Source organism: Leptinotarsa decemlineata, unplaced genomic scaffold, assembly GCF_025532065.1.
Source record: "Leptinotarsa decemlineata unplaced genomic scaffold, Ldec_3_MD MMD2_tig00026314_RagTag_RagTag, whole genome shotgun sequence".
Taxonomy (NCBI): Eukaryota; Metazoa; Arthropoda; class Insecta; order Coleoptera; family Chrysomelidae; genus Leptinotarsa; species Leptinotarsa decemlineata.
The window spans coordinates 1,582,093-1,605,426 of record NW_027412684.1 but is presented as its reverse complement, the minus strand read 5'-3'; the positions used below and the strand labels follow the sequence as shown (position 1 = coordinate 1,605,426).

Here is a 23,334-nt window from a genome sequence, read left to right as displayed (position 1 = left end):
TGAAGAGTTGAAAAAGAAATGGAATGTGGGTGTAGGCTAATTCGGCCAAAAATTATTCAAAATGTTCGAGGTGAGTTTCAGTACAGTTAATGATAATGCCAATTTTTCATGAATAAAACTGTGACAATGTATTCAAGATATGTCAATGTGAATGAAATACGGTTTATATTAGAAGTTTCATTACAAGTTATATCTCGCAAACGACACAAAAAAGCAATTTGATATCTGGAAGTTAAGTTTAACTTGAAATGTGCTTTGAAAATACTCAAAAAAGTTCTGTTTTGATTGAAGAAATATCGGTAACGTCATATCTTCAATTTACGAGGTACTATATAGATCGACGTGTCCGAAGATTCTTCCAAAAAAACATTTGTTTTTGATTTATCTTATATATTCACACTGTATATGATTCAATGGATAACTAACTGAATGAAGAATCAATACCTGAACTTCCTCCAGTGATAACTGCTGTTTTTCCGATAAGACAAACTTTACTGGTACATCGTGAGAATTGTATTCTAACAACGATTTCAATCAAGAAAAAAAGTGATAAAATTATAAGAAATATTAACCAAATCATTTCACAACGACGAATCTAGATACCGAACTAAACTAACCCGATACTGTTGAGAAAGTTTAAGTCGTGGTTACTTTATCTTTCACATCAATTGCACTTTGTATTTTTGAACGGCTTCAAAATTACGACTCACAAACCTGCGTATTGTTTAGAGCGTGGCTCATGGTTAGACGTTTCTAGAAAAAGCGACGCAGCATTCTTCTGAATTTCCCTACCTGTTCAATCTATCTAAAATATTTTCAGCATTGCGGCGTTGATACTTCCATCAAAAAGCCTTAGCAACTTTATTTTTTGAATAGAACACCTGTAGCGTAACTTCCCTACCGCTCGTGATTTCATAATGTAATATGTTTTCGTTTTTAGTTTGTCCTCGTTTGTCATTTATACTCAGTGTAACATGTTTGTTTACATCTTTTCGTTATCGACGTTAACCTATTTTTCATTTCATTCCGGTGTAAATGCTAGGGATTAGGGATCTGTATTGACCGAATTATCAACATTGTTTGGCTTGGCCTATTCGCGCGGAGATGGCGCTTTCTCGGTATAATTAGAACTCGTTTTTCTTACACATTTCTTTATTTGAAAAAGTATTGTGGTAAAAAGTTCGGGAACGTTGGATCCATCTGCAAGTGGACTCGTTCTAGTTGATTTCGTGTATTGGAACTGCAAATAAGTTTTTCTGGAACCTTAGCGGTATTTGGAAAGGGAATTAATTTGAACTTTTTTGCCTGGTCTAGGTATGTAATATATCGAGCTAAACTTTAGGCATATTATTTATATTCTTGATTTTATTTTATAGAAACTTAGTCGTATTTTCAACGCAATCTGTCATACAACCGATCAACTGGGAATAAAAACCTTTTTAACCCGAATTATTCTGCTTGGTGTACGAACTTATTGTTCCCACCCCACTTCATCTGGCGCTCAACGAAAGGCCAAGCAGTAAAGGGAAATGGGTTTGTATCATTTCCCATATAACTTGAGAAAACGTGACCACGGTATAACGGGCGAAAATCAAGCTCCTCAGATGACCACGAATAGAACTTCTGGGTCAGGTGAAGTAACTGGAGATCTACTAAATCCCGATCGAAGTAGGACAAATCTTTTATTCAATACAGCCCAGAATCTTCCTGCACCAGTCAATGCAAACGTCCCACATTTAGAAACACCCAAGAGCAGTCTTCGGCCACACGAAGTGAGGGCGAACATGAGCTTTAACCTGCCTCCTCCCCCTGTGGGTATGAGACCTATTCATCCTCCATCAGTGCCTCCCATGTTACATGCAGATGATGTATCTGGAATAGCAGCAGAAGTCGTTCATTTGCTGAACTTTGTGCCTAGAAAGACAAATAATGTTTGTAATGTAATTTCTGCAACTTTAACCGGTGCACAGAGTTTGTCTGAAGCCCTGGACAGACTTCGTCAAGCAGATTATTATTTTAATCGGGAAAGCCGGGCCAGTAGACAGTTTTTCGACAATAAAAATAATTTCGTTCCCCGGAACAGAGATGTTAAAAACGATGCAAGCGCTAATAAACATGTCGCTTCATTAGAAGTAGAAGATCCGATAGTTAAAACGGAAAACTTCCAGTTTTCCTACCTGAAATAGGCCCACAGTTAGGAGCGATTTTAAATAGGGCACGAGTAGTACTTGACACTCCCCAACAGGAGCTGTTGTCTGATGAATGTGACTTACGTCATAGTCCACCGGATGACAGGGTTCCTGTCATATCTATAAAAATTTTTGGCTTTTGTTTCCCAGCATTGTGTGATACAGGTAGTCAAATTTCAGCATTTTCTTTAAGAGTATGGAATCAACTAGAAATTTTTCACAAAAAAATACCATTTTTTAAATGCTCTGGAGTGAAAATTTGTGGAGCTTTCAAAGCTAAACATAGAAATGCTATTTTGCAAGCTCACCTTGATTTTTTGCGAATTCTCATGTCTTCACCCACGAGTTTCTGTTGATTGCCGACTTAATTTATGAATTCATTTTGGGGACCGACTTCTTTAGAAAATTTCATGCGAAATTAGATATGGAAAATAAAATTTTATTTTGCAAAATCAATAATGTTGAAGTTAGTATACCTGAGGTTTTCTACCATCATGAGAATAGTCCCCCTGATGAAGTTGGTCTTTCAGTAGTCTTGAAAAGCGATCCCATAAAAAGCAATATTTTATTTGATGAAAAAAAAAAACGAAAATATTTGGGATGCAGATTTTTTGACACATTCCGAAAAAAATGACTTCCGTAGGTTAATGGAAGAGTTTACTGATATTTTTTCAGAAATTCCGGGTAAGACAGAAGAATACTTTCATGAAATTCACTTAAGAGATGAAAGTGAATTTTTTGTCAAGCCTTATCCCCTCCCTATGTCCCACCGGGAGACTGTTAACCAAGCTTTAGATCAGATGGAGTCTTGGGGTGTTATTGAGCGCTGTGTGGAAGCTCCGTTTGTATCACCCCTTATGACAACTATGAAAAAGGATGCAACTGTCAGAATCTGCCTAGATGCTAGGCATCTCAACACCTTGTTAGTTCCGGAAAGAGAATGTCCGAAACCTATAGAGGAAATTCTTAGATCAATCCAAGGACGCAAGATAATGAGTTCTATTGATCTTGCTTACGGTTATTATCAGATTCCAATAAAGGATGAACACAAAAAATTCACGGGTTTCATGGTTGGTTCGAAATGTTATCGTTTTTGTCGTTTTCCGTTTAGTCTTTCTACAGCAGTCAGTTCTTTCGAACGCTGTATGCGGACTGTTTTTAGTCACGAATTCAGTTCGTTCTTGTACACGTACCTGGATGATTTGCTGATACTGTCAGATACTGTAGAAGAACATCTGAGACATCTGAGTAGGGTTTTCGGACGCCTCCGAACAGCAGGCTTCACTGTTAAACTAAAAATGTGTCACTTCTTCAGGAAGGAAATCACTTTTTTAGGATATATCCTCACACAAGAAGGAATCAAACCAGACCCGTTGCGAATACAAGGCATTTTAGACTACGAAAGACCTAAAAATGTGAAACAGTTACAAAGGTTTTTAGGTATGTGTAATTATGACCGGAGTTCTGTTTTGATATAAAGTATATACCGGGAGGTGACAATGTGATTGCTGATGCTCTGCCAAGAGATGCCTGTGGAGCCTATAACCAATCTGAAGGAGAATGTTTTCGGATTCTCTCCGCTCTGAAGTTGCCTTCTGAGTTCTTGTTGTCCTTAAAAAAATAAAGGAGTTGCAAGATGCAGATTCAAAACTGAACGCTATAAAAAAGGACCTTGCTCACAATGTCGCTCTGCAAAATCATTTTGTTGCTCAGAAGGGAGTATTGTATAAACATGGAGGTGAAGAGGGTTCATACTTGTTATGTATTCCATCCAGCCTCATCGATGAATGCATTCTTGCCTATCATGAAGCCATAGGGCACTATGGGGTTTATAAGACCTGGTGCGCTTTGAGAAGGGAACTGTGGTTTAATAATTTGCACAGAAGGGTGAAGAACATTCGTAAGTCTTGTGATATTTGTCAACGCGCTAAAAGTGCGGAGATGCCTAGGCCCCCTCAACAACCTATAGTGCCTTCTTCCAAAGATGACATTATAGCACTAGATTTGTATGGATCTCTAATTAAGAGTAGAGGTGGTGTTACATACCTATTGGTAGTGGTAAACCTTTTCACTAAGCATGTGGCTCTTTTTGCTTTAAAACGGGCTACTACTAAATCTATTTTGAATCGTTTGATTCAAGATTACTTCCCTAAAAATGGAATGCCGAAAAGAGTCCTTCAGGATCATGGCAGCCAGTTTACAGCTCGCCTTTGGAAAGAAACACTTAGTGACTTGGGTGTGCAAGTGATTTTTTGCGCTGTGCGGCATGCCGCAGCGAATCCCTCTGAAAGGGTTATGCGGGAGCTGAATAGGCTGTTTAGGACGTACTGCCACCAACAACATTCCAGGTGGGCCTACGAAATACCTGCTTTTGCGGATTTTTTGAATTCAGTGGTCCACGAGTCTACTGGATTTGCACCTAATGAGTTGCAGTATGGAATGGATTCGCTTCGACTTCTGCCTGTGGCCTATCGATTCCTGGGTGAAACCTGCTCCCGTGTTCCCCCGGAACGGAAACTAGTTCTGGCGGAAGCGACCTTGCGAGGAAAAGCTGCTCGAAGGGCTGAAAGATATCCAGGTAAACCTTATCGTGAGTTTTCCGTTAGGGAACTAGTCTTATTGAGGGCGAATACCACCTCATCGTCGTTGAAAGCTGAAACAAAAAAGTTTTTATTATTATACGAGGGCCCTTACAAAGTGAAGAAAAGAGTTAGCTTTGCTACCTTCGTCCTCACTTACCTCGATGAACAGGAGACTGGAAGGGGCACCTTCAATGCTTGTCACCTGAAACTTTACCTTCCTGCTCACTGACGTGTATCCGTCACGTTCGCATAAATGAGAGGGGGGCGAGATGTAGTGTAACTTCCCTACCGCTCGTGATTTCATAATGTAATATGTTTTCGTTTTTAGTTTGTCCTCGTTTGTCATTTATACTCAGTGTAACATGTTTGTTTACATGTTTTCGTTATCGACGTTAACCTATTTTTCATTTCATTCCGGTGTAAATGCTAGGGATTAGGGATCTGTATTGACCGAATTATCAACATAGTTTGGCTTGGCCTATTCGCGCGGAGATGGCGCTGTCAGTAGCTTTCTCGGTATAATTAGAACTCGTTTTTCTTACACATTTCTTTATTTGAAGAAGTATTGTGGTAAAAAGTTCAGGAACGTTGGATCCATCTGCAAGTGGACTCGTTCTAGTTGATTTCGTGTATTGGAACTGCAAATAAGTTTTTCTGGAACCTTAGCGGTATTTGGAAAGGGAATTAATTTGAACTTTTCTGCCTGGTCTAGGTATGTAATATATCGAGTTAACTTTAGGCATATTATTTATATTCTTGATTTTATTTTATAGAAACTTAGTCGTATTTTCAACGCAATCTGTCATACAACCGATCAACTGGGAATAAAACCTTTTTAACCCGAATTATTCTGCTTGGTGTACGAACTTATTTTTCCCACCCCACTTCACACCCCATATGTTCTTTATCCCGACACAGTGAAAAATGTATTTTGAAGGCATCATGAATATTTGAAATGACGGAAATTATAGAAAATAGTGAAAACTAAATGAAAAATCCGAGCAGGGGGCGGTATATATACCTCTGTCAACATTTTAATCAGACACCCTGCAACCTTTATATTTTGTTATAGTGTTAACAAAAGGAAACGAAGAAATAGTGACGAAATCAAAATACTGGCCGTCGGAGGCGATACAAATCCACCAATATTTTTATAAGAGCCTCTGCCACCTTCATATTTTGGTATAGTGTTAAAAAATGGAAACAAAGAAATACGTCAGAGGCGAAATCAAAAAACTGGCCGTCGGGGGCGGTACAGATCCACCAATATTTTCATTAGAGACTCTGCCACCTTCATATTTTGGTAAAGTGTTAAAAATGGAAACAAAGAAATACGTCAGAGGTGAAATCAAAAAACCGAAGGCGGTAGAGATCCAGCAATATTTTTATTAGAGACTCTGCCACCTTCATATTTTGGTATAGTGTTGAGAAATGGAAACAAAGAAAAACGTCAGAGGTGAAATAAAAAAATCGGGCGTCGTGGTCGGTACAGATCCAGCAATATTTTATTAGTCTCTGCCACCTTCATATTTTGGTATAGTGTTAAGAAATGGAAACAAAGAAATACGTCAGAGGGGAAATCAAAAAACCGGCCGTCGGGGGCGGTACAGATCCAGAAAAATTTTTATTAGAGACTCTGCCACCTTCGTATTTTGGTAAAGTGTTAGGAATTGGAAACAAAGAAATACGTCAGAGGTGAAATGAAAAAACCGGCCATCGAAGGCGGTAGAGATCAAGACCATATTTTCAGTGACCATGTTTTGTTATAGTGGTCACTACTGGGAATAAAGAAATGTATCAGAGGTGAAATCAAAAAATCGATCGTCGGGTGTGGCTATACTTTTGTTAGAGGCCAAGTCACTTTCATATTTTGTTACAGTTTATTGGAGAGAAATGGCAGATAGGAAATTAAAACCGGCACATGCAAAATAAATAGAAAATCATAACCAATAAATGGCAATGCAAACTGAATTATATTACTTATTATAATCTCAAAAAAAACCAAAATGTAAATCACATCCTAAAAAATGAAATCATATCATAAATCAAAGTTAACGCAAATTAAATTTCACAACAAAATAATCTCAAAACACAAAATATCTTAAAAATCTATATCGAAAGCCATTTGACATACACATCACACAAAATCATAATAAATCAATAACAATACAAACTGAACTCTATATCACAATATAATATCAAAAAATTAAAATGAATAAATTTCAAATCGGCAGCTTATTGGTAAAATAATGAAAATTTATAATGAATAAGAGACACTGCGTACTGTATTCTACATTACTTTTCCTTAAAGTTCCCCGCCTTTTATTTTTTGAATGAGTCATTTGAAAAATGTGAAACTTGGAATAATGAAATTGATGCTTGAATACTATATTTTGTAGTAACATTGACGAATAAAAACTTCAAGATGGCGACTGGGCGCCATCTGAAAATGGAAATTGAATAGGAAGGGGGGCTTAATTGTGACCCCCATCATCATTTTGAAGCTCCTACAATATCTCTATTTACTACAAAATGGCGGCACATTCGATAATTACCTGAATACATCAATGTTTGACTTCCATAATTTGAAGAAATAAGTTGATTTCAGTTCAGAAAATGTTCGAAATGGTTGCCTTGAACTTTTTGAAAGCAGAACTGCCCAACTGATATTTCACGTCAAATATTTCCGAAAATTTTAACGTCGATATTTCTCCAAATATTTAATATTCTCTGCTGTATATCCAATATTCGAGCAAGTTCAGTTTCGTACAACTTTTGTGCTTCAAATAGCCCCATAAAAAATCAAAAGGTTTCAGATCTGGCCAGCGGGCCCACTAATCACCAAAATCGTCGGAGCAAATCTGTACCAATATTGCTGGATCTGTACCGCCCCCGACGGTCGGTTTTTTTATTTCACTTCTGCCATATTTCTCAATTTCCAATTGTGACCACTGTAACAAAATGTTAAGGTGACAGAGACTCCAATAAAAATATTGCTGGATCTGTACCGCCCCCGACGGCCGATTTTTTGGTTTTCACCTCTGACGTATTTCTTTGTTTCCATTTATTAACACTATACCAAAATATGAAGGTGGCAGAGTCTCTAATAAAAATATTGCTTGATCTGTACCACCCCCGACGGCCGGTTTTTTGATTTCACCTCTGCCATATTTCTTTATTTCCAGTTGTGACCTACTATAACAAAATATGAAGGTGGCAGAGACTCTAATAAAAATATTGCTGGATCTGTACCGCCCCCAACGGCCGGTTTTTTGATTTCACCTCTGACGTATTTCTTCTTGTTGACACTATAACAAAATATAAAGGTGGAAGGGTGTCTGATTAAAATGTTGATAGAGGTATATATACAGCCCCCTGCTCGGATTTTCCATTTAGTTTCCACTATTTTCTATAATTTCCGTCATTTCAAATATTCATGATGCCTCCAAAATACATTTTTCACTGTTTCCGAAAAGAGAATAGAAAATACGAAATATTGCTGAACTTTATTGCCTAAGAAACCGAGGTTTTGAAGTTGGGAAAAAAACACCAGTAATATTCTTTACACATGAACAAAGTGATCAATCATCGTTAGAATTTGCAGAAAATTCAACAAAACGTATTCTGAATTAACACCAATGAACGAAAGGAAGTTTGTAAGATTTCAAAATAATTCGTAGTGCAGATAAAGATTTGGGTGTATCACATGCTTCAGTAAAACGAATTTTGAAAAATCACAAAATGCATCCGTATAAATGTACCAAAGTTCAAGCTCTCAAAGCAGGAGAATTTGAACGTAGAGTGCATTTTTGCGAATCCCTTTGATTACATATACAGGAAGATCGAGAATTTTTGTCAAAAATAATGTGGAGTGAAGAATCAAAATTCACGAGAGATGGCATTTTTGATAGAAGGAATAAACATTTTTGGGATGATCATAATTCTCATGTGACAAAAGTAATGGGTTTTCAAGAAAAATGTTACCTGAATCCTTTCTGTATTTTGAAGAACAACAAAATTAGCTTATTCATTCATGAATGAATGCAGAGAAATATCCCCAAATATTGAGGACGACTGTTATCGAAAATTCCTCGAAAATTTGCCTTCAGAGTAATATAGGAAATCATGGTTTCAACTGGATAGAGCACCAGCTCATTCCACGTAGGAAGTTTCCAAGAAACTTTACGAAATGTTTGACGATCGTTGGTTTAGGCGTTTAGAGATATGGGATTGGCCACCGAGATCACCCGATCTCAGACCACTTGATTTTTTATGGGGTATTTCAAAAGAAAGGGTGCACAGTACTCCAAAGAGTACAGTGCCTATCAAAGAAATACTGCGATGGCGAATAGTACGGTGTATTGAAAATCTGGATACTCATGAAATAGAAAAAACATACGCAAGTCACGTACAAAAAAACATTTTAAAATGTTTGTGAAAATGTGATATTCTGTTTAAAATTTTGTTATTTTTTATCCGGAAGATTGGGGATGGATAAAAACTGAAAATATGTATTCTCTTAAAAAAATCATTTTTATGTAATTTCAAATAATAGATCTCTTCCGGGTACACTTTCCCGGGTGAGAAATTACAAATCTAACACCGGAGTCCTGGGCGAATTAAGAACTGGAGATCCCGAAAAGGGCATCCAGGGAGGACTGGGACCTGATGGCATATACCCAGTAATGCTTCAAAAGGGACCGGAAGTACTTTTCAAAAAATTGTGTATAATTCTCAGGGCAAGTTTAGCACTGAAACACATATCAAAAATTTGGAGACTGATCAGGGCCAGCTTCATTCCGAAACCTGGGAAAATCGGACAGGACTCGGCGAAGGCCTTGAGACCAATTAGTCTCATGCCATTTGCGTTGAAAACGGTGGAAAAACTACTTGGCAGGCATATCAGGGCGATCACTGGCTATCAGACCATTACATCGAGACCAATATGCATACAGGTCAGGTATGTCAACAGAAACGGCTCTATGTCGAGTAACAGAAAAAGTAGAATATATTTACAAAAACAAGGAAGTACTTTTAGCTGCTTTCTTGGACATTGAGGGCGCATTTGATAATACGTCATTAGAATCAATCATCCAGGCGTTGAGGAGAAGAGGGATCGACAAGACAAGCTGTAGGTGGATAGACTGCATGCTTAGGGGAAGATTGCTTTATTCCTACAACCATTATGGGGAAAACAGTCGTGGCACGGGGTAGCAAGGGGCTGTCGTCAGGGGGGTTCTATCCCCTCTGTTATGGAACCTTGTAATGGACGAGCAATTGTGTCTCTAGGACCACAATGAAGCACTGGGCTATGCAGACGACTTAGTCATCTTAGTCCAGGGTAAATACAATAATGTAGTGTTATAATATTATAACAAGATGGACCGAAGAAGAAGGGCTTAACATAAGCCCATACAAATCGACCACATAGTAACATTCACCAAGAGGACTAAAACGAAGGGTCTTGGACCTCTAAAACTTCGAGGTAAAGAAATACAAGTGTCGGGGGAGGTTGAATATCTGGGAGTAATCCTAGATTCCAAACTGACCTGGAACCAACACTTGGACAGGATAAAAAGAAAAGCAGAGGTAGCACTGATGCTCGCCAGACGCACCTATGGAAAAACATTGGGTCTAAAACCAGATATGGTATATTGGCTATACACGATGGTGGTTAAACCCATGATAACATACGCATCTCTGGTCTGGTGGCCAAAAATGAAGCAGGCGACCGCCATCAACAAACTAGGCAAGGTGCAAAGACTTGCATGTTTGGGAATGACGGAAGTAATGAGAACTACTCCAACATCTGCATTGGAGACACTCCTGAATCTACCTCCTTTAGACCTTGTGATAATGAGGGAGGCGGGGATGGCCCAATTCAGACTGGAAAATGCACCAAACTATAAAAGATCGGACCGAACAGAAATTTCGGAAAAAGTGGAGGAGCACATATTGAATATGTGCACGGACCACATGGCGCCGAAGTACACCTTTAACACAAACTTCACGGCCAAAATCGTAAGCGGTGAAGAGTGGAAGACCATCAGTTATCCCGAAGACATGTTTGGAAAAAACACCTGGTATACAGATGGATCGAAGACCAAACATAGAACGGGAGCTGAAATATACCGAGCGGATACAAATTTAAATTACAGCTATCCATTAGGACTCTATACATCTGTCTTTCAGGCGGGAGTGTATGCTATCTTGCAGTGTGCAAAGCTTATTAAATTGAGACCTCGAAGAAATGAGCGGATCAATATTTTTACAGACAGCAAGAGCGCACTAGGGGCTCTGACAAACCCGAAGGTGACATCAAAACTGGTCTGGGAATGCCATGAAGAACTGAATGAACTTGCAAACAGGAACAAATTGAGTTTGTTCTGTGTGCCAGGGCATTCAGGAATCACAAGTAATGATAAAGCTGATGAATGCGCTAGACGCGGATCATTAACTCCATGTATAGGTCTTGAACCAGCTCTGGGGGTACTAAAATCATTGGTAAGAAACCAGATTAGGACATGGATCAATAACAAGCACACAGAGTACTGGACAAAAGTACCTGGCAACAAACACAGTAGAACCTTCATTAGGGAACCGTTAGAGAAAAGAACCGAAGAATTACTTCAATATAGTAGGGATCGGCTCAGAATAATTGCAGGATTACTAACTGGTCATTTTCCGCTTAAAGGACATCTGAATAAAATGGGGCGGTACAACGGAGACCTCAGCTGCAGATTATGCAACGAAGGGATAGAAACAGCTCCACACATCTTATGCGAATGTGAGGCACTGAATCACAGGAGACAGGCAATATATGGACGTACGAAATTACGTCCAGAAGAATATGACCAACATTCAACGGAACCTGTACAAAACAGTACAGGGAACGAGACTGATGGAATGGGTGTCATGAGAAGAAGGGAGAATAAACGCAATGAGCCCAAGAGGCTGCAGTGTTTTCCGGATACTTGGACTAAATGGACAAGTCAGACAGCTCCCAAGGCACCAAAAAAAAACTTCAAATAATAAGAATACAAATAAATTTGGATGTTAAAAAATTAAATTTTGTTTCATTGCTTTCATTGAACTTTTCACATTTTAAGGTCTTTGATTATCAATAACAAAGTGAAAAATCAATTTTTTTAAATTTCAACATCGGGAATCTTTTTTGAAAGCCCTCAAGAAAAGCTTCAAGAAGTGAAAAAAAATTGAGGTTTTCAGTTTCAAAATTATCAGGGTTTTTATGTAAATTTGTAACTTGTAGAAATTAGTTAATTGACTAAAGTATATCTAATGAAATAATCACGAAAAAAATTTTTTCAATGTATTTTCGTCTATTCAAGTGTCGAGAATGTATGTTATTTTTTCTCTTAATAGTGATATTTAATGGGTTAAAATAATTTTTATTGTTCAAAGGTCCGTATCGGTCAGTGCTTATCGCTCTTTTCGCCTCTAAATTGAAATAATAAATATTGGTGATGGAGTTCCGGGAGGCAGGACTTTTTTTAGGAAATTTCCTCCTCTTTAAGGATTTATCAATCTCTTTGAGTAACCGTTATACACCTAGAGTGTATGAAAGGAACGAAGAATGCAAATGTGTTTCAATGGGGTGGAATCGGTTTTGTATTATCTGTTCTCGATCACGACTATCGTATTTATAACACGAAAAAAGTACTGGAACACGAGTAATTGAACACATTAACCGGAAACAAGGAAAAACTACTTCATCCTCAAAATTCAAATTTCATTCAAATTTACTCAAATAGAATAATTATTGTAATTAATCTGGAAATGTTATAAACATCTCACGAGACCATGAAGGTGTTGTTTTTATAGATGAAATCCTTGACGATGTTGCTTCATCTTTCATTAAGCAACCATAATAACCTAATGAATATCATCTTTGACGATTGATTTGTTTTTGACTCTACATATTCCAATAACCTCATTTTAGTAGACAGCGGCGGATAGACGAAATTTTCTCTGCGGAGAAAATTTGGAATGATGACTCTTTTTATACTTTGATGTGCAAAAAGTTATACAGTATCTAACAACCTAATCTAGGGATTCACATTTACTTAAATTTTTAAGCGAAAATTAAGATAAAAATATTGTTATTATGACGATGATGATGATGATAAGTCAGTCAGATTTATAAAGGAGCCACACCCTTTCATTTGATGGTAATTTTTCATCCCCTTTCAATATATTTCATTTTGACGTGACACATCATAATCAATGTTGAGTTGTTGAGTGTTATGAATGTAATTGTCAAAAACTCATAATGTTCTCTTTCAGTTCTCTTCTTGGTGGTACCATTCCTTTTTCTTTTCTTTATTTTTTTATTTTTTTCACTTTTCAGCTCATCCCATATACCAGCGATATAGAAATAAGAATAGAAAAAGCTATTAACATATTCCAAAAACACTTTATTGTGAGATTTTCACTAAATTGTTTTACAAAAACGCAACACGTGTTTCGCCATACAATGGCTTCATCTGGCGTGGGAAAAGACACGCCAGATGAAACCTTTGTATGGCGAAACACGTGTTGCGTTTTTGTAAAACAATTTAGTGAAAATCTCACAATAAAGTGTTTTTGGAATATGTTAGTTATGGATTTTCATCAAGTATCGGCCGATTCCATCATATAAAAGCTATTAGTCATTTATACCGCAGAACACATAGTTTTGTTGCTTTCTAGCATTTTTCAGAAAGGGTAAAGTTTTGAGAGCTCAAAATCGGCATGTTTATTGAGAGAATATTACTAGTGATGAATGGAGACATAGAGAATATACAAATATAGAAGAAACAAATTCTTCTGAAAGTGCAAATATAGATTTTTTATTGATGAGCCCGTTAAAAATAATGTCGCAACTCAGGTACCCGCTTGACTATTAACGAGAGGATTCGCTGCTTCATCTATTTATTCATTCATCCAAAATAATGAAAACACTCATTTAAAAACTTAATCAAACATCTATTGTGAAGAAACGGAAAAAATAGTTGAAATAAAGTCACACTCAAATGTTAATGAAAAAAATACATTAAGACACCAAAAACTTACATCATACTGCCACCCAGCAGGATTGAAGAGAAGGAGATGTGCTGCATAGCTTATGATCAATAGATACTGAAATGAAGATCTGAATACTGTCTCTTCATGATCTTGACCCACCTCAATATTTGTGAAGATTTATACGCTGACATTGCAACTTTGATCCGGTCACTGTACTAAGGTAAAATGCTCGGCATGCAATCTGTGCGAAGTTTGCGTATTTGGAGATTGTTTTATATTTCTGTCTCCTGTGATCGGATCAATTTCGATGTCTATGAACTTGGAAGATTAAAAGATGGAATTCTGAATATTGAGTGTTGCCCAAGATGAAGCTGGCCCCCAGCTTTCTGGGTGGTAACGAAAAACAAAAAGCCAAATTCAAATTCAAATGAAACTTACAACTCAATGAAATATTTTGAATAATTAAAAAAAAAAACAAAAGTTTCCAAATATGATTATAAACATCAATTACAAACTAGATGTCCTATATAAGTTAGAAAAAACTATATTGTCCAATTGATTCTGCAACTATGAGTTCCCACACTAATTCTGTTATAGTCCGGCACTGAACTTTATCTGTCTTTGTGGCACTCCACCAATCTGTCCCTACAGCGTTCTGTGTCTTGGTTCTGATCTTGTTTTGGTTGACGGCTGCTCAGCTACCACAACTTAACTAGATGGAAACATTGGCAACGTAGCAGTAGACTGAATTGGACTGGACTATAATTACGTATTAAGTTGTGTTTTGCATTTTCTCGTATTCACAAAACATGTTTCTGTGAAATGTATCTGTCATTCTCTTCCATGCCTATTTTCTCAATTGTGTATCGGGAAGAAGAGTTACGACTTGACATGAAATACGACATACATATAATTTGATGAGTAGGTGAATATTTAGCGGCATTTTTCGTTCACTGAAGTAATTTTGATTTTACACTTAGAAATATATTTTTATCTGTGTGTTTATCGTGTAATAGTGTGATCGAGCTATTAGCGGCCGTGGATTATAGAAATTTACTCCTGGGAACTGGGAACTTCAAACATCATCATTTGTGGTTATATTGTGTCAGCATTTATGAAAATAGCGTTGTTCCGATAAGCTATTTGCGAAATATTTTCTATAGGCTGCTTGGGATTTGGATTACCCCAGTACTCAACGGTATGACGGTGATTCTGGATTATTTTGAGTATTACATTATTCACATATTTTTATGTATATGGATGATGTCTGCCCACACAGGAACTGTTTATCAGCTACTCAGAACAACTGCTAACAACGCAACAATGTATTATTTTTTTCCATATTAGACAATAGTAAACATTTTCACGTACATTTTGTTGGACCGGTATGCCATATTGTATATGGCTGTTCTATTTCATCAATATATTGTAATGAATTGAAGAATTAACAAATTCATTTTTAACAATATTTCAATATCACAACTAATTTATATACAACACTTAGCAACTAACGCTTAATCCTACCTAGTACCCAGCTTACTGCTGGAAGGACAATTAAATTGAAAAGTCGAGTCCTGCTGGCAGGACATGAAAAATTTCAACACCGATGTATAAAAGTACTTCCGGCAGGACCTTCCAGCAGGATACGGGCTTGTACGTTCTATCATCAATATTTTGAATCTCACTTCAAAAAGCGGAGAACACACATACGCAATGGGGATCGCGATCACGATCACGATAGCAATGGCGACAGCGATCGCGTTGGAAAAACACATAATAAACGATAGCGACCTACAATCGACGCATTATTAAAAATGTGTGACTTGGAAGAAGAAGCACTGCTTCTTCAATGTGACTAGCAGTCACATTGAGGTAATATAATAATAATTTCGTAATACTTCACTTTTTTATTCAGTTGAAAAGTATAATGTGATATAAAAAAATATGTATGGATTTCACACGTTGGTATGGTGAAAATCTTCATACCACGTTGCAGCAGAAGAATTGTCATCAGTCTCACGTATATTGGACGAATTTAACGATGAGTTGTCATATGGCATAATATTCGTTGTATAAGGTGAAGCAGTGGAATTGTTTGAAAAACATGTACCCGGTCGACTTTCAGTCTGAGTTTCCGCTTCTAGAGCCAGTTCTTCTTCCATTATGATTTTGGCGATTTTATATTTCACTATAGTCTGGTGTCGATTAGACAGTTTTTTAACGCTTGCAGCATATCCTTGAAAAGGTAAATATATGCTGTCGCAGTTATTTTTAACATCCGAGTGCCTTTTATTCAAAAAGTGAATAATTTTTTCAACATTAGATGAATTGTTCGATGCCGAATTTTCTACAGCTTTTTTTTCTGGCTTGAATTATGGATATATGAGATTTGTGCCGATCTTTCTTGTACATTTGTCCCAGTACTGGCTTCGTTAACGTTTTCTGAACTCGCTGTAGCTTCTTTTTGTGTACTACTTGCTTCAATTCCTTCGTCTACTACTTCAGGACTTTCTGCTATGTCATCAGTAGTAGCAATGTTGGACTCTGTTTGCGCGAATTGCAAAAAAGGTCTAAAAGCTTCCACGTGCTGTGCCCATGGCCAGGATTTATAGCGACAAATGGATTTAGCCCCTTGCCCAGTTACGTAAATGCTTTGAGAAACAATATCTTAAGTTTTTCCAGCGTTTTTATAGTTCTCGCCTGCAAATAAAATATTTCCCAATCATCATGTTCCTATTTCCATAATCAAACTAAATTTAAAATAAACATATTGTTATTGTAATAAAAGAAAACCAAATTCTAAAACCTACTACTTTTTTCTAGGTTTTTAGCTACTGGCGATTGATATAAAACAATTGGTCACAGCTTTCGATTAGGATTTTCAACCGTTGCCATAATTGTGGAAGAAGTTTGCAAAGCTATATGGGATAGATTGCAGCCAATTTATATGCCAGAGCCCACAAAAGAGTTATGGGATAAATCATTTTTGTGCTGTGAAAACTTGTGGCACTTTTCCAATTGTTTAGGAAGTATTGATGGAAGGCACGTGACCATCAAGTGTCCAAAAAAAAGCGGATCAAATTACTTTTGATAATTAAAAAAGTTTTCAATTGTACTTATGTACCCCGAATACAAATTTACTTGTATAGACGTAGGTGCATAAATATGGTAAAACAGTGATGGAGATATTTTTGAGGCGTCAGCTAAAGGAAGAAGATTTGAAAATGGCACATGTAATATTCCTCCGGATAGGCCTTTACCCAGCGAAAAAGATGAAGTTCCGTGTGTTTTGATAGGCGATGAAGCTTTAATCTTAAGTACTTACTTAATGAGACCATTTTCCTATAGACAATCACGGCATGACCGTAATAAAGAAAATTTTAATTACCATTTATGTAAAGCTCGTCGCGTTGTGGAAAACGCATTTGGACTGTTAGCACACAAGTGGAAATTATTTTTTAGACCATTAGAAGTGAAAGTGGAAACAGCTGAAAAACTTGTAAAAGCAGCCTGCGTATTGCTCAACTTTTTACGGGAAAAATATTGTCGAACAATTTCTTCATGTACAACAAAATAACGATAGGCCAGTACAAATACAAGCATTCCAAAACATTCCAGTTGAAGGAAAGAGAGCAGTCAATCTAGCTTTTACCATTCGTGAAAAATTTGTCACTCATTTCAGTAATTTATAAATCCATAATAATAAATTTATTATGAGCAGGTAGTGACTCATAATAAATTTATTATTTGAAAAAATTAATATTTTACGTACCGGTATGTTTTCCAATCTCATTCGCAATTTCATCCCATACTTTATTTTTTATGCGTACATTCTTGTAGTCAGCATGTGACATATCATGCAACACATTATGTATTTCACGTGTTCTATTAATTTTTCAGTGAAATCTTCCATTTTTATTGTTTGCGATCTGCGATAAACGTAACCTTTTTCGTTTAATCGCTTATCGTCGACTATCCCACGATCGAACGCTGCAGACTTTCACTCTATCGCTAACAGGTCGTAACAAGTATGTGCGACTTAGTGTTTACGATAAATGCGTTTGATCGCAGTGTTAGATACCTTCCCATATCATAGATTGTTATGTACACGTAAGGGTCAACTTTGTAATCTTAAGTCCGTATACTTTTCTATCATTATCATTTACCATTCGTATATCAATATTTGGAGATTTAGTTAACAGCCTTACATCCATATCTAAACGTTGAACGATTTATGTATTTAAACTCAACTGAACTCAATTATGTTATCAAACTTGTTTATTTATTCATTCTCATCCGACAAAACAATTATGTTATCAAAACGTATAAAATCATAGTCATAACTCATAACAGATACAGTTTAGTTCAGACACAGTAGTTCATCTCTTGTCATATACCGAAGTTAGTAAAATATCAATGTGTAAATAAAGTTTAGTTAAACCGATTCGCAGAATAAGTTCTTTGTTCCTCAAGTAATTGGTTCACAACACCAAAATTGGCGCAGTCGGTAGGATTATCGTCACAAATTTGGAGACAACATCACCGATAAAATCAGCAGATTGAAAGTGATCCTTCAAACAAATTTGACAAGTTTCAACTTCTTAGACGACGACGGATCATCTCCATCGAGAAAGAAGAGTTTCTGAGTGGCAAACAGTGGATTTCAGACTACGGAAACTTCTCAACTGGTCACACGAATATAGGGTGAGACAAAACTGTACACTTGATATTTACTTCGATCTGACACATTGCTTTTGTTGTGCTCAAACTCAAGTAAACCCAAAATCCAAATTCAAATCCAGAATCTCATATAACATTTCACATACATAAAAATTATGCCTCAAGCAAATTCAACAAATTCGAACAATATCGTAGAATTGAAAATGTCTTTCATTTGTTCATTGATTCCAAGATGTTTTGATGGAAATAGATTAAAATTGCACGAATTCATAAGTAATTGCGATAATGCAGATACCTTTGCAACTAATGATCAAAAAAACAGCACTTTTAGCATTCATTCTTTCAAGGTTAACTGGCAGTGCCAAAGCTCAACTCCGGAAAAAAAGTTAATTGCTGGAATGATCTGAAAGATATTTTAGTAAAAATCTATGCAATAAAAAACACTTTACCCAACTCATGGAAGAACTTAATGCACTCAAACAAGGATTTCAAGAGTCAGTAATAGATTTCTATAATAGACTAGACAAAATAGTTACAAGAATAATAAATTTGATTAATTATAAGGATATTCAAGAAAAACTTGGTCGAATTGAACTTGTCAGGGAAATAGCTTTACAAAGATTTATATACCATTCAAAGCCAGACATTTCAAGATTTTTGCGATCAAAAGAAATCAATGATATGAATTCAACTCTCAATGCATCATTCGAAGAAGAAAAAGCTCTACGTTCAAATGCACTATCTCATACGTCATCAACAAAATTTTGCAATCTCTGCAAACGAAATAACCATACCTCTAAAGAATGTCGTAGGAATAACTATCAAAATCACCAATTTCCCCAAAATAAACGAAATCCTAGTAATGAACCAAATACTAATACTATCACACGGTCAAGTAATTCAAATCCAAATCAAAATCCAAGCTATCAGAATAAATTTTGTCGTTATTGTAAAAAGAATGGTCATCTAATCAACGAATGTCGAAAAAGACAATATAATAATCAAAATACAAGTTCACAGGTAAACTTATTAAACAATCAGAGTGATTTAAACTACTCACAATCCCAGATCAACGTCGTATCTGTGGATTCCATATAAACAAAACCGACGATCCACCCCCACAAACTCAAATCAAATCAATAAATCTACCAAAACCAAATCATAGTAAAGATTCTTAACAAATTCCTAACTCAAACGTCGAATAAAATCACTTAAAACACGCCAATATTCATACCATTCCAGACAATAGTCATTATATCAGAACAGGTAGACGAATTCGAATTTCCTATCTAGTTTCATATCGTGAAACAAGAATCTAATATCCCATACGACGGCATAATTCTAACTACACAAGAATCAGCGCAAATTGATCTCAATAAAAATGAACTCAGAATAAAATCGATTCCTAATCCAATTCTAAATCTAATACTCATATTCTAGATCCAAGATCAGAGACTATAATTGAAATTAACATCAAAAACCAAAACCTCACAGATGGCATTTGTCCAGAAATACAGATTTCCGAAGGAGTTTATCTCGCAAAATCAATCGTTGAAGTAGTAAATCAAAAAGCCATCACCACAATTTTGAATACAACCGATAAAAAATTAAGAATAAATAATATAGAACTGTTTCTTGAACCATTTATCGAAAACCAGTCAACAATTTTAAATATTCAGGAAAGGAACCAGGGAAGTTTCAACAGACTAAATACCCTCTCGAAAAATCTTAGGCTCAATCATCTGAATTCAGAAGAAAAAAAATTCGGTACTGAATATTTGCAACGAATACAACGATATTTTCTATCTACCTAATGATGATTTGACTTCAACCAATGCTGTTGAACATGAGATCAATACCACAGATAATAAACCCATATTGTCAAAAATCTATAGATTTCCACAAATTCATAAAAATGAAGTTGATATACACATCACGAAAATGCTCAAGCAAGGAATTATCAGACCTTCAGTATCACCTTACAATAGTTCACTTTGGATTGTTCCAAAAAAATCCGACGCTTCGAACGAAAAAAAATGGAGAATAGTTGTCGACTACCGGAAACTAAATAATGTCACAATAGGAGACGCATACCCATTGCCCAACATTGAAGAAATTTTGGACCAGTTAGGTCATTCTAATTATTTCACCACTTTGGACCTAGCATCTGGATTTCATCAAATTGGCATAAGAGAATCCGATATACCCAAAACAGCGTTCTCTACTCCTTCTGGTCGTTTCGAATTCACTCGTATGAGTTTCGGTTTAAAATCAGCACCAGCTACATTTCAAAGATTGATGAATAATATCCTGACAGGACTCCTTGGACTCCCATGTTTTGTATATCTCGACGATATTGTAATATATGCAAGTTCAATTCAAGAACATTCTCTAAAACTCAAATCAATTTTTGATAGATTACGACAAAACAATTTACTACTTCAGCCAGATAAATGCGAATTTATGAGACACGAAGTTTCGTATTTAAGACATGTAATCAACGAATCCGTTATTTCTCCAAATCCCGAGAAAGTTAAGGCAGTAATGGAATACTCAACTCCAAGAAATCCGAAACAAATCAAACAATTCTTAGGAATTGATGGATATTATAGACGTTTTATCGAAAACTTTTCCAAGCATGCTAAACCTCTGACAAACCTCCTCAAAAAAGATAATCCTTTTATTTGGTCCGAAGAACAACAAACATCATTTGAATATTTCAAAGAAGTCTTGACTCATCCACCAATATTACAATTTCCAGATTTCGAAAAGGAATTCATACTCACAACTGACGCATCTAATTATGCAATCGGTTCTATTTTGTCTCAGGTAACAACCGGTAAAGATCTTCCAATAGCTTATGATTCGCGAACTTTAAATTCTCACGAAATAAATTATTCCACTACGGAAAAGGAACTCCTCGCAATCGTATGGTCTACGAATCATTATCGACCATATCTCTATGGACGCGAATTCACTATCCAAGCCGATCACAGACCGTTAGTATGGCTTTTCAATTGCAAAGACCATAGTTCACGCCTTCTCCGTTGGAGACTCAAATTGGAAGAGTATCAATACACGATTCAATATAAACCTGGACGAATCAACTCAAATGTTGACTCGCTTTCGAGAAATCCTGTTTTAACCATTCAAACTTATGACGAATCTGATACGTATGATAACTTCATCAAAAGTCATTATACGAATACTCAACTTCCAGAAATAGAAATCATAAATGACAACATAATGAAACATTTTCCAAATATGTTCCTTTATTCCAAAGACCTAGATGAGAACAACGAACATTTCGAAAATTTGAACAATATGTATGATCTAAATCAGATTCCGTCTGATTTGAAATTATACGATTTCGTGAAACTAACAAATGACGAAAGCAAAATAATTTATCTTTCATTTGCGAAAATCAATCACTTCGAAAAGGTCACCTATAAAGATATATTTTATACATCAAAAAATATGAGAACTGAATTATCCAGTAGCAACATAACTAAACTCTACCTGAAAAATCCTATTGAGAATAACGCAAACCTTAAGCAAGATTTGATCAATGATATGATGAACTATTTATTTTTGAAATCCAACATAGAAATTATTTTAGTTAATAAACCAAAAACTCAACCCAAAGATGAACAAGAAATAACTAAAATACTTCAAGAGAATCACGAATCCTCGGTATCAGGTCATTCAGGATATTTGAGGACATACAAACGAATTAAGGAAAATTATAAATGGTCCGGTATGAAAAAGGATATAAAAAAGTTTATAAAAAGGTGTCAATCATGTCAAATAAATAAGACAAACCACAAACCAGGTAAATCTCCAATGCAAATTACAACAACCTCAGAAAAACCATTTCAAAGACTAGCAATTGATGTTCTTGGCCCACTACCTCTCACTATTAATGGAAATAAATTTATAATAACTATGCAAGACGACTTAACAAAATTTTCATTTGCAAAAGCAACAGCAAATCACGAAGCTATAACAGTAGCAAACACTTCATTAGAGTTTATAACGATCTTCGGGATTCCTGAATCAATATTGACCGATCAAGGAAGCGACTTCATCTCAAATTTAATTAAAGAAACCAATAAACTCTTCAAAATCAAACATATCATCTAGCCCATATCATCCACAAACAAATGGAGCTTTAGAAAGGAGCCATCTGACTCTGAAAGAATATCTAAAACGTTATATAAACAGTCAACAAAATGACTGGGATGAATTTGTAAGTTTAGCAATGTTTACTTATAATGGTCATGTTCACAAAAGTACAAGTTTTACCCCATATGAACTTATATTTGGACATAAACCATCAATTCCAAACTCGCTAACCGCAAATCCAGAATTTCGATATTCTTACGATAATTATTATTCTAATTTGAAATTAAAATTTAATAAATCCTATCAAATAGCACGAGAAAACAAAAAAAATTCCAAAGAAAAATCAAAACAATACTATGATCGAAATACAAGACATCAACACTTCGAAATAAATGATCTGGTATACGTTCTCAATAAACAAACTAGACCCGGATTGAATAAAAAACTTTCAGCAAACTATAAAGGGCCATATAAAATAGTGAAAGTCAACGATAATCAAACATGTGACTTAGAAATAAAATCTAATAAAATAACCACATATCATAACAATTAATTGAAACATTTTGTTTCAGATGAGGAAAATTGCGACGACTCTGGTCCTCCTAATCCTATTCCTTAATATAACCCAAACCCATTGTTTTTCATCTGATCCTTATTACACAATTTGTACACAATCCTTATTACACAATTTGTACACAATCCTTATTACACAATATTGTTTTCCCTATTGAGAA

The 23,334-nt window shown here is 35.9% G+C and overlaps 2 protein-coding genes and 1 pseudogene across 2 annotated transcripts in view; 2 read left to right on the top strand and 1 right to left on the bottom strand.

The window, feature by feature from the left end:
- Positions 1-712, bottom strand: part of LOC111515112 (retinol dehydrogenase 14) — a 77,567-nt gene extending 76,855 nt beyond the window's left edge. Inside the window, exon 1 of the mRNA XM_074181637.1 lies at positions 445-712. Within this exon, the coding sequence (XP_074037738.1) occupies positions 445-580 (136 nt within the window). The 5' untranslated portion in view covers positions 581-712. The remainder of the gene's footprint in view (positions 1-444) is intronic.
- Positions 713-1,953: 1,241 nt separating this feature from the next.
- LOC141485266 (uncharacterized) lies at positions 1,954-5,616 on the top strand. Its single transcript, XM_074181639.1, has 2 exons — positions 1,954-5,483; positions 5,545-5,616. Exon 1 carries the CDS (start codon positions 4,131-4,133, stop codon positions 4,998-5,000), a length of 870 nt encoding a protein of 289 aa, XP_074037740.1. The 5' UTR covers positions 1,954-4,130; the 3' UTR covers positions 5,001-5,483; positions 5,545-5,616.
- Positions 5,617-18,598: 12,982 nt separating this feature from the next.
- On the top strand, positions 18,599-19,575 carry LOC141485265 (uncharacterized; annotated as a pseudogene).
- The last annotated feature ends 3,759 nt before the right edge of the window (positions 19,576-23,334 follow it).